The sequence below is a fragment of the Bubalus kerabau genome, chromosome 1 (assembly GCF_029407905.1).
Source record: "Bubalus kerabau isolate K-KA32 ecotype Philippines breed swamp buffalo chromosome 1, PCC_UOA_SB_1v2, whole genome shotgun sequence".
NCBI classification, from domain to species: Eukaryota; Metazoa; Chordata; class Mammalia; order Artiodactyla; family Bovidae; genus Bubalus; species Bubalus kerabau.
Genome location: NC_073624.1, coordinates 264,882,879 through 264,894,914, shown reverse-complemented (window position 1 = coordinate 264,894,914; position 12,036 = coordinate 264,882,879). Strand labels below are relative to the sequence as shown.

The 12,036-nt window shown below is 39.8% G+C and overlaps 1 protein-coding gene across 6 annotated transcripts in view; it reads left to right on the top strand.

Annotated features, from left to right (window-relative positions):
- Window positions 1–12,036, top strand: part of ELL2 (elongation factor for RNA polymerase II 2) — a 72,841-nt gene that overhangs the window by 46,722 nt on the left and 14,083 nt on the right. For 3 of the 6 annotated variants that reach the window (XM_055565160.1, XM_055565172.1, XM_055565167.1), the window contains 2 exons: window positions 2,798–2,961; window positions 9,559–9,818. In XM_055565160.1, the coding sequence (XP_055421135.1) occupies window positions 2,798–2,961; window positions 9,559–9,818 (424 nt within the window). The remainder of the gene's footprint in view (window positions 1–2,797; window positions 2,962–9,558; window positions 9,819–12,036) is intronic. The other 3 variants (XM_055565193.1, XM_055565188.1, XM_055565180.1) reach the window with 1 other exon arrangement.

Genomic DNA, 12,036 nt, shown 5'->3' with positions numbered 1-12,036 from the left:
TGATTTTTCAGCTCAAGTCGGCCTCATTAAAAAAGAAAATAAAAACAAAAACCCACCTTCCTTGCACTCACCTCTGGGCCCAAAGTCTAGTTCAGTCCCCACCATTCCACTGGATTATGCTCCCCAAAGCGAGCCTTTACCTCCTTGCCCGTAAACCCAGTAGCTGCTTACTGACTATTCTGGACTTGTTGCCTGCATTTTATTCACCCTGTGGACCACCCTGATTCTTGAAGCATTTTATTCCCATGACTTGACACATTGTTCTTCTGATGTCCCTCCACCTCTCTGGCTGTACCTTTGCAGTCTCTCGTGGTCTTATTTTCATCTTCCTATTGGTTATTTTAAATATTAGCGTTATTCACAGTCCAGTCCCTCCTGAGACTGCTCCTTCTTCAAAGTCACCATGTCCAGCACTGAACTCATTTTCTCTCTACCGGCCATAGTATTCCAGTAATCCCCAGTAGCCCGGGCACACTCTTGAACACCCCACTCCACCCCACCTCCCATGGCTAATCACTGACCAAATCCTGTCAATGCTACCTTCTCCCAGTGTCTGAAATCTATTTACTGTTCTGCATTCACACTGCCCTTACCCTGGCTCAAGCCATCACTTCTTGTCTGTAATCCTTCAATAGCCTCCTGACTGGTCTCCAGCTTTCACAAGAGTGCCCCCTTCCTTTCAATCTGTTCTTCATCCTGATCAACAGTATAAAAGAGATGTTTTCTCTCTCTTGTTTTCAGTCTCTGTTATTCTTGGGATAAAGTCCAAAATCCATACTGTGACCTCCAAAGCCCTGTGTCATGTACTTCTTGCACCTTTTTCAGTCTCGTCTCATTAATTATCCTTGCCACCTCTCTCTGGTCAAACTGAAAACCTGCTCCTAGCTCCCCCTAGGAGAGGTGGCACACGTTGGTTATCCCGCTAGAACGCTTCTGTCCTCCACCTCTCTCTAGTCACCCCTCTAGATCACCCTGGGCACCGCTTCCTCTAGAAGCCTTTGCCTTGTGCACTAGTCCATGTGAAGTACCTTCCTGCGGGTCCCTGCCCCCTGTCATCTGTCACTCTGCATCACAATTTCCAGCGTGTTCATCTTTGTCACTCATTAGAGAGCTCCTCGAAGGAGGGACCACTTCTGTCAGTCTTTGTCACAGCCTGTGCACCTCACACTGCCTAGCCTGCAGTCTCTGCCCAATAAATATTCATGAGATGAATGAACTGCCTTTTTAAAAATAGAATTTATACAGTTGTTAGCAATTTACAAAAATTTTGTCAACCCTTACTTTGTAGCATCATAACAAAGCTACTTCCAGTTAAGTTTAGAAATAGAATATCAGGGCTATAGTGACATTTTCATTACTTCTATTTCTAGTCTAAGACAATAGTAATTTCTTCGTAAAATACTAGCATAACTGTTACCATGATCCCCTAATACAGCATGATACTTTAAATACAGAACTGTCTTCCTGGCCAGCATTAGTATTTGTGATTGTTTAACCAAAAGGTTTCTTTTTTTAAAATATTTCTGCAAAAATCTCTTGTCTAGTATTTTTTTCATATATGCTATATCAACAGATTATCTTATAGACATTTAACAATGTAAAAAAATAAATGTAAATATAAAGTTACAAATGTTTAGGGTATTTTGATAAATAGTAACAAACTATGATATTTGGCAGTATTTTTGCCTCAAAATTAATCTAATCTTATGAAAAATAAAAGGAATTATTATGGTGGCTCTGTTTCAGCTAGTCAGTGCTAAAGCATACACATTATGGTTCCATTAAAAGTAAGCTTTTTTTAATCCAATGTTTATCGCAGCACTGTTTATAATAGCCAGGACATGGAAGCAACCTAGATGTCCATCAGCAGATGAATGGATAAGAAAGCAGTGGTACATATACACAATGGAGTATTACTCAGCCATTAAAAAGAATACATTTGAATCAGTTCTAATGAGGTGGATGAAACTGGAGCCTATTATACAGAGTGAAGTAAGCCGGAAAGAAAAACACCAATACAGTATACTAACACATATATATGGAATTTAGAAAGATGGTAACAATAACCCTGTGCACGAGACAGCAAAAGAGACACTGATGTATAGAACAGTCTTATGGACTCTGTGAGAGAGGGAGAGGGTGGGAAGATTTGGGAGAATGGCATTGAAACATGTAAAATATCATGTATGAAACGAGTTGCCAGTCCAGGTTCGATGCACGATACTGGATGCTTGGGGCTGGTGCACTGGGACGACCCAGAGGGATGGAATGGGGAGGGAGGAGGGAGGAGGGTTCAGGATGGGGAACACATGTATACCTGTGGCAGATTCATTTTGATATTTGGCAAAACTAATACAGTTATGTAAAGTTTAAAAATTAAATTAAAAAAAAAAAGTAAGCTTTTAACATTTCTCACATCAGTAGTAGATAATTCTTTTAAAAATGAAAGTAGAACTTCAGTGCCCATCAGGACCCTCGTCTTCACTCCAAATACTGTTTTGTTTCATTTTTTTTCCCCAAAATTTCATAGATTTAGTCTCTGAGAGTTCATTTCACCCATTCTATCCAGAGGGGGAAAAAAAAATATGTGATATGAAATGAAGAAAAGAAACTTAAAAGTTTTAAAATAAGCTTTACATTTTAAAATGATTAATATTAGTTATTTTGAATTTTAAAGTTATTATTAAAGCTGCTGATTGTAGAATTATACAATTCCTGCTTGCCTTATACAATTCCTGCTTGCCTTTATTGTGCAAAATGTGGGACATCTCTAACAAGCCACCATCTTACCTGACAGCTCTGGAGCCTCCCAGCTCAATTGCCTGGGATTTATACAAGATAAAATTACAGTGTGTGCAACAAATGACTCATATCAGATGACACGAGAAAGAATGACCCAGGCAGAGGAGGAATCCCGCAACCGAAGCACAAAAGTTATCAAACCCGGTGGACCATATGTAGGTTGGTACAGATATTTCTCCTTCTTGCTGATTGATTGGAATAATTCAAGGTCACTATAGGTAAATATTGGTAATATTAACTTAATGAAAACACAGAAATTAGTACTGAGAATATTTTTAAAAACATGGTCAAAAGTCATTTGTCCTCTTCATACTGCTGATGGAGTAGATGGAAATTTTACTTCTTTTATAAATCCCAAATCTTCTATTGGCTATTTATTATTACTTTACAGTGCTGGGGACCTGGTCAAGTTACCTTATTATGTAAGACTGTGATGGTGGTGCTGCTGTGTTTGTCACTGGCTGATGTAATTTCAGTGCTGGACAGTATGGTTCTTATTTTGCACTTGTGTGGAGTTTATTTTTTTATAGTAAATTCTATTAGTAGAACTTAAGAGTTTTCTATTAGAGTCAAAGGATCTTTGCACAAGGAATTTTTATTACAAAAGTATAAAATGTGTTTATAGCTAAGCATTAGTTAGTATAATGCTTCTATTGTGATATCATCTCAATTATGAATCCTCATCTCTTCATTAATTAAGAGACTGCCCCACTCCCTTCATTTTTATCATCAGCTCACTCAAGTATCCCTCAAATCAAAGGGAAGACCAGACCAGCCAGATGAGTCTCTCCTTTACGAGCCTATTAACAGTAGTAATAGAATTACCCAGAGTGAGGATAAGCTCTACAAGGCCATGGCTAGTTTAATAACACAAGTCACTGGATAGTAAATGATGAAAGGATATTAGTTTGAAAACATAAATGCTCGCAAAAAGTCTCTTGAATAACCAAATCCCTTAATCAACATCTTTCTACAGTTTTGTATAATTCTACTTCTCTATTTGCCCATTGCTGCCCCAGTTACAATGCATTCAGCTTTGAGAAGCTCCACCAGTATCCTTAATAAGTATTTCTTTGGAACAGAGCCAGTGCTCCTGGGACTTGGTGCTTAGCTTAGATACATTTAGTTTGGTTTAACAACAATTCATGGCTTCCCCAGGTATCTGTACCCACGGGGCCCAGTTCCCTGCCCAGTAAGTTACAAGCAATGAGATTTTTCATCCTCTCTTTCCTACCTGATAAGGTAACAACTTCCAACCTCCTTTCTTTCTTCTTAAAAGTAACCTAATTAACTTTAGTAAGCTAAATCTCAAATTGTTTCTAAAATGTACAAGATCTGCACTTAAATTTAAGTGCAAGGTATGAATTTACTGTCCCTGTTGCTTTGAGAGTGTTTTTTAACTCTGTCCAACACTACCAATTTATAAAACATGAGGTAAACTGGTATGTTTGACAAAGGAATAGCAGACTCAAGCCATCAAAATGGTTTTTTTTTCTTCCCAGTATAACCAGTTGAAAACCTCCACCTTGATTTACTTTTGAAAATTGGCAGTGATCACTGTACTTTTCCAGGGAAAGATCTTGGGTGTACCCTGTGTCCATGTGTTTTTGTTTGTTTTGTAGGGTTGGTACAGTTCATTCACAGCTTACACAACAGACTTTTCAACACCCAGAGTCACACAGACCTAGTTGCCCTAATGGTGTGGGACTTTTGAAACTTGCAGGGTTTCTTATTGGCACTTCCAATAATTTATATACATTTTTTAGAGTGACCACATAGAATTTGAGGTTATCTAAACTTCTGAACCAGGTTACATCTCTGCCCTGTGGAGACGAGGACATATACGTTCCCCCCGGCGGCGATCTCTGCCAGCCCAGCGCTCTGTTAGCCTTCTCCTCAGCGCCCTGGGCTACACCGTCACAGCACAGTGTTCTCTGGTCTTCAGTCTTGTCATTAACCTCCTCAGCCCTTTATTCTCCAAGTCAAATAACCCCAGCTCCTTTTAACTTTTCTTAATATGGCCCACATCCCAACCCTTTAATTATTCTTATTGCTCTCCTCTGGACTGCCTCCAGTTCTTCACCTCAGAACTCAAAACTGCATACGCTACCCTTAAGAAAAGACTGATTAAAAAAAAAAAAAGGACTGATCAGTTCTGTGTACAGTAGAGCAAAAGACTCCAGCTTGGTTCTACTGTATTTGTTTTTTATTTTTTTACTCTTCTTTATTGTGGCGTGTTTTCGTCTTTTTCTTTTAATTCTGTCAGGACCAGGCCCTTACCATGTGTCTTTCCTTCCAGGCAGCTCAGTTTGTATCCTCCTGCTTTTTCCAGTATCTCAAAACTGACTCACTCCACTCTTTAAAATGCTTGTCCGTCACCCTTCAGTACTAACATTACTCAGCACTTAACGAGTGCTTCTAATGCACAAGCGACTGGTTAGCACTGTACACGTAGTCAGTCATCTAAAGCTCACAATCACCCCATGAGGTGGGTAATCATTGCCTCTCCATTTCACATATGAAGCTGTTGGTATCAGCAAATAGAAAAAAACAGGAGTTTGGCCTCATTAACAAGTTGCGGCTTTTTTCATAAGACAATAGGAGGTACCTCTTTAGTTCATAATTGAATTTATCTTATGAGATGATAACAGAAATTGACCTCTGCCAGCTTAGAAGCCCCTGTAGAACAAGGTTTCTTTTAATAGTGTCAGCTGGGTAGAAGACAAATAGAAATAACGCTGGCGTCACTGTGGGTTGTGATGGCATTGTGCCAGGCCTCTGACAGTTGAATTAGGGCACAAGCCCAGCTTCAGGGAAGGAAGGCTGAGCTCCTAGGGCTCAGCTGGCCTAGGCAACCAGGAACGTGAGCTTCTATGACCCTCCAGTGGGCTGCAGAGAAAAAAGCAAAGCCTGTATGCCTGGAAAGGAACAGGAGAAGCGTTAACCTAGAAAATATGGTTATCCTTTTGTCAGTACTATGTCCAGTTGTAGTCATGCCATTTATATCAGTGATGAGCACTGTTGTATTGTTATGATCCTTCCCCTTTGTTTAAAACAAAACACTTACCACCTCTAGTTTACCAGGATCTTATGTCTGCTCACTGACTCCTATCTAAATTCTGGAAATTTATTGAATCATAAATTTGTAAGTATGCTAGTTATTTAGGTATATTAAATAACCCAAACAATGTAATTTCTAAGATCCTTTTTCCAGTCTTTCTAACTTCTGCTCCCATCCTCCTTGTTTTTGATGTTAGTACCTATTTGAGTGACTTTGGACAAAATTATTTAACATGGAGACCTTAATTTTCTCAAATACTAAATAAAGGGTTTTGAACTTAGGTTAGCATCTAAGGTCCTTTGTCGTTCCAGCATTCTGTGACTGAGGTTTACATATGTTTTAATAGTAAGCCTTTTGAAGAAGTGATCCCAAATGCTAAGTAGTGGAAATGGTTTCCCCTGCAGTAGATCATGTATTTAACCATGACAGTGTCACACCACTGTCAAGGTCCTGCCAGTGTTTTTATTAAAGCCTCAGGTCGGTGTTGCCGGGGTTTCTGGTTAGGTTCCACAGAAAAGAAAAACAACTGCAGAAGACAGCTGCTGTCCCTGCTCTCCTTCGGATGGCCTGCTTTAACACCTTCCTTTCAGATTGTTTACTCAGAGTCATTAAAGGGATAAGTCCTATCACCAGCGTGTTAAATGGAGAAGCTGGAAGTGGACTCCTTGTTAGGAAACAAAACGGTTCAGATTTAGTCCCAGATTACCCAACTCTGTCGGACCTGCTGCTGCTGTTTATATAAGGAGCCCAGGGAATTGATTAGCAGTTGGGTCTGGGAAGAGAATTAGGTTCTCCCACGGGCTTTATTAAAAGGACTTTTCTGAGGCAAATGTAAGAAAATAAAAATAAAGCCTTTCTTCTGCCCACTTTGAACCTGACATTTTCCTGCTCTATTTTATTTATTTATTTTTTTCTTTTTTAACTTTAGCATCTCAATTCTCTAACTGCTTACAGACAATACTGATGTTTTCTTCGTCTGTAGCCTGTCTTCCCTTAAATCAGAGGACTCCTTCCTGGTTAAATTGGCACAAACTGATGGGGAGGCGGGGAGCCAGTGACTTTTGTGTAAAACCCCGTGGCCCAGTGTGGCTCCATTCTTCTTTAATCATTTGAAAGAAATGGGTTACCCTGTGACTGGCTATTTAAAATGAGGTAAAGGTGAAGTGAGTGTTCTGCAGGTAGGAGACTCATGGACTGATGATAGTCTAGCATTCTATCCCAGCTGAGACTCCAAGGCAGTCATATCCCTAACCAGATCCTAATTTCTTGCCAGACATCATACTTAGACCCCTCTTAAGGTCACAGTGAGCCTGCCTTATTTGGCTGCCCTCTGTCCATGTCAGGGAGGGTGGGGTAAACTCAGGAGACCTTGGGGGCTCTCCTGAGACCAGGGACCAGAGGTTGGTCAGACCTACAGAAGAGGTCGGGCAGCCTGCAACACAGTGATAGTCCTGTTTTTGTTTTCATTTCTATTTACCTTCCTTGCTGGCCTGAATTCATTCTAAATCACCAGTCATGGTAGTGTGAGTTAGCTAAAAACCATCCTCCACCCCTCCCCCTCCCCAGAGAGTGTGGGAAAGGGATCCACAGTCAGCTTGGTTTGGGGAAGTGGAAGTTAAGCAGGTTTCAAGGGGGAGGGGAGTGTGGAATTTATATCATTTCCTAAACTTTCCTGACCTTTATTCTTTCTTTCCACAAATTCCTATTAAAATTTCAAGGAATAGTGCTATTTGCTAACACTGTTGCAACTGAGAAGTGGTGGGTTGGAAGGTTTGCAGTTGCCATATTAGAAATTTCAACGTGCCTTCAAACTCGGGCAGCCTCCTCTGCCATCTGCTTGTTCTCTTGCTGTCATTCACTTTGATACTCTGACTTTGTGAGCCATCAAAATCTGATTGACAAAGCAGCCAGAGCTTCGTCTACAGGAAGCTGGCAGCCCAACATGAATCAAGAACAGACATTGGGCATTCGTTCGTAAAACCTTTCCAATAAAAGAAGTACAAGTAGGAAACCTTGGGTATTAATCACAGAAACTTCCAAATACTAAATGAGCACTTTACTCTTTGAGCTTATCCCATTGAAACTCTACTTTTCTCATCTGTGAAATGGGACCAAGGCCTACCTCATCAGGTTAACTGTGAGACTATATTATATGTGTGAAGTTCTTAGCACAATGCCCCACCCTCATCCCGTAATTGGTGCAAGATAAATATTAGGTCCCTGCACATCTGACACTGATCTAACTATCTCTGAAGAAAAATACAGAAACCAGATCTAAATCCACCTCCAAAACTCTAATTGTACCTTAATTTAATAGCTTCTCTTATCCCTGGGCAGTGACCCTTTAATGTTGGTTCCTTTGTTGGTCAGTATTTTGATCTGATATTTACAATTGGTGATGTCCAGATTGTAAAGAAATGTAAGAGCCAGTGAGATCATTCTTTTTCCTTTAGGTAGGATTACAGCAAATAAACAGCCCCTCTGGCCAGGCCATGAGGACCCAGCATGGACAGGACTGCTCTTCAGTAAAGTTCCTGCCCCACGCGGCTTTCACCCAAGGTCACAGCACAGGAGAGACTGCTCTTGCTTCTCCATTGTTTCTAATTGCTAGTATTATCCCTAGTGCAGTTGCTCCACGTTGGCTGTCATTACCGGTTCTTCCTTCTCTTTAACCCAAGGGCATAGAGTTGGAGGCTTTTGTAATGAACTCTGAGATTTCACCTCAGAAATCATAAAGTGAGGGTCAGTCCAGTTTCATTCTCATTTCTGTTTCTTCTGCAAGGAATGGTCACCAGTTGTTGTCAGTGACCAGCCATGTCCTGATGGCTTCACCCACATGTAGAATCCACATAGCCCACAGTATTTTCTAGAAGCAGCCGCTTGCCAAACACTTGTCACTGTCAAGTTTAAGCAAACAGTGAGTTGATTGTGTGCATGGCACTGGCCTGTGCAGAACTGGGGTGAGGGCCTCCTCTTACTGCTCCACTCCTCTAACTCACCTGGGTAGTCTCAGCACCACAGAGAAGGGATCTGATTGTCTGGCCTGCTGAGACTGTGTTGTTGGTCGGTTGGTTTTGTTTGTTTTTTGACTCAGAGTTTGTTGTGCTCTGTTGAAAAGCAGTACGCTCGTGAATACCCTGCTGAAGGTTGACCCCAAATTATGACTGCCTCTTCTCTTCGTGGCTTCTGAATCTGAAATTAAGCTAATGACTGAGTTCAGCTGAGAGTATGTCGTTAGTGAGACAAACAGATATTTTCCACATTTAGCATGTTCGTTGTATTCATGTCTGAAAGAAATGACATACAATGTGTAGGTTTAAATTCTGTAAGTAGCACAGGTGAATATGGAAATTATTTCCACCTAACATCAAATGCCTACAGCCTTAAAATGTCCAGTGTGTTGCTATGGTGTATGTCACTAGTTATTATCCATGTGTAGCTAAGTGGCCAAAATGCTTCTATAAGTTTTATTTATTCCAATAAATGATTCTATCATAAAATTCCAAATCTGTATTTTAGGCCATTTATTCAGAATGCTTTCAGTTTGCGTATCTTTCTATAAAACAAAAGCTGAATTATGAGGTCTTTATTCCTTCCAGAAATGAAAAGATGCCTAAATCAGTCATGGAAGTTGAGATGCTCATGATGTTACTGCCCGCAAGTGTGTTAACAGTGTCATTTCTGCTGGACTTTAGGGAAAAGAGTGCAAATTCGGAAAGCTCCTCAAGCTGTTTCAGATGCAGTGCCTGAAAGGAAAAGATCAACCCCCATGAACCCTGCAAATACAATTCGCAAGACACACGGCAGCAACAGTGTCTCTCAGCGGCCGTATCGGGACAGGGTGATTCACTTGCTGGCACTGAAGGCCTATAAGAAACCTGAGCTGCTGGCCCGACTGCAGAAAGACGGTGTCAATCAGAAAGACAAGAACTCCCTTGGAGCAGTTCTGCAGCAGGTGAGGAGAGCTGGAGAGAGTTCCGTCTGCCCACCATCTTGTTGGGGAGTTCATTTAAGAAGGCTTGTTATTATTATCGAGTTAGAGAAATTTCAGGATCGTTTTGATCAATGGTATGTGAACATTAGCTTAAATTCATCTTGGTTTAAACATTTAATGAAAAACTAACTGAATAGTTACACTAGGTTTTATAAGTTAGAGGCTTCTGAACGATTGGAAAAAAGTTTCAAGTCCTTATCTTCATTTGGATTAAACAAATTTTGCTTGAAAGTCCATTAAAAAAAAAAATAAGTTTTTGCTGTCTGCTTTTAGTACTGAATGTACTAAACTGTTGCCATACTTTTTACTGGTTTATGTAGATGAAGTTATACAGTGTATTTTATTGGTCTTTGGTTGGTATAAACTAGAATATTTTTACTTACTAAATAATTGTGAATGTCTTACCCTGCATGCTCTTTCTGTCTGTAATACTCGGCCTTTTTCTACCATTGGATATGCTGAAATCAGTCACCTGTCTTCATTAAAGGATATGAATGTGTTAAGTATTAGCTCTGATCAGTTACCATAAAATAACAAGCTTACATATAAATGTAGGTCATTACTTTTGTTAAAGTCAACAGTTCTTCAGGCTGTAACTTCCTGTATTTTTCAGAATGACTTTGGGTCATAAATGTTGGTTAGCATTCAAATCCACTATAAATCACAGTCTGCTTTCTTTTTTTCTAAAGCAGTAACATTTTCAAAGTTCTTAAATTTCATCTTTAAAAAATAAAATACACCTTCAGGTTTCCATCTATTATTCAAGGAATAACATTTTTTAAGTCTGTTTTTTATCTGTTTTCTCTTATATTCATATCATGATACTAAATGTCATGAAAGAGTAAAATCATAATCTTCAGTTCCGGGTTAACCAGTCCCCAAGATATCTTGAGCAATCTCAATGATCTTATTAAGTCATTTGAGTACTTTTTGAAAACACTTAATTTAAATCCATCTGTCACATAGCAGTTTTAAGAGCTCAAGAGACAGGATGAAAGAATGAATGAGGATGAAGGTATAGTTATGTGTGTTCAGTTTTTTGTTTAGAGAAGGAGGGAGGTTCAGGTTATAAGTCACCAAATAATTTGTGGCTGAACTTTCAGAAAGGTTGTAAATTACCTCCTAGGTTAGAGGATGAGAGAACAAAATGATGGCAGAGGCAGTTCACACAGAGGCTGCTACTGATGTGCGTCAGTGGTCATGTGATCGTGTATGTGTATATAATTTTTAAATGTAGGTGTACTTACTTCCTGAGCAAGTGAGGCATGAGTGCCATTACTGCTGACTATCTGATAGAAGCTTGAGCATAGTCTAGATCTGCAGCATAGTCCTAGCTGCAGATTAGAATCCCTTAGGGAGCTTTTTTAAAAATGCCAGTTCTTGGACTTTGCCCCAGAACAACAAAATGGAGCAACTGAATGGATCCTGAGCCACTGACTGAAATAGGGAGTGAAGGAAAAGGAACGCCCGTGTGCAGGGGGGTCAGGAGTCCTGTCTACACACCCTCTCTTTGGAAGATATCTGTTAGACATACCCAAATGGAGACGGATATTCAGTAGGTAGTTACATGTAAGGGTCTGGGCCAGAGGGCAACTGAAGCTGGAGTTATAAATTAGGAGCTAGCAGAATGTAGACTGTAAAATCATGGTATTTATTTCACTTTGAGAAATCTGGTTGTATCTCATTTTAATTTATTTTTAAATTTTAAGAGAAGCCTATTATTTTCTACTGTATATCAACATTGTTAGTATTCAGCTGAGCTGTGAGAAAAGCATAAAATATCTATTATAATTTATAGTACTTTTAAAAGACTTGGAAAGAAGTAAAGTTATTTAAAAAGACCATTCCAGTAGGAAAATAAAAGAATACCTCTCTGCCAGCCTTGGAAATGACTCTTGGTTCAGCCCCTGAATCCATACATTTATGTTGTTAATGGAGCCTGGGCCTGGGCACACAAGGAATTGTAGGAAAAGATTACACTTGCAAATAAACTGGCTGACTAAAAACAGTAATTTGGGGGTTGTTTTGGTTTCTGTTTCCATTTATTGGTTTGGGGGAATTTCAAGGATTTTGAAAAAGTGGTTCTTCAGGAGAACTGGCAGCTATAAGGAGCAAGCTTAGCAAGCCAAGAAGATGACACACAAGATCATCAGAACTGGTTCAGGATGGGGAACACATG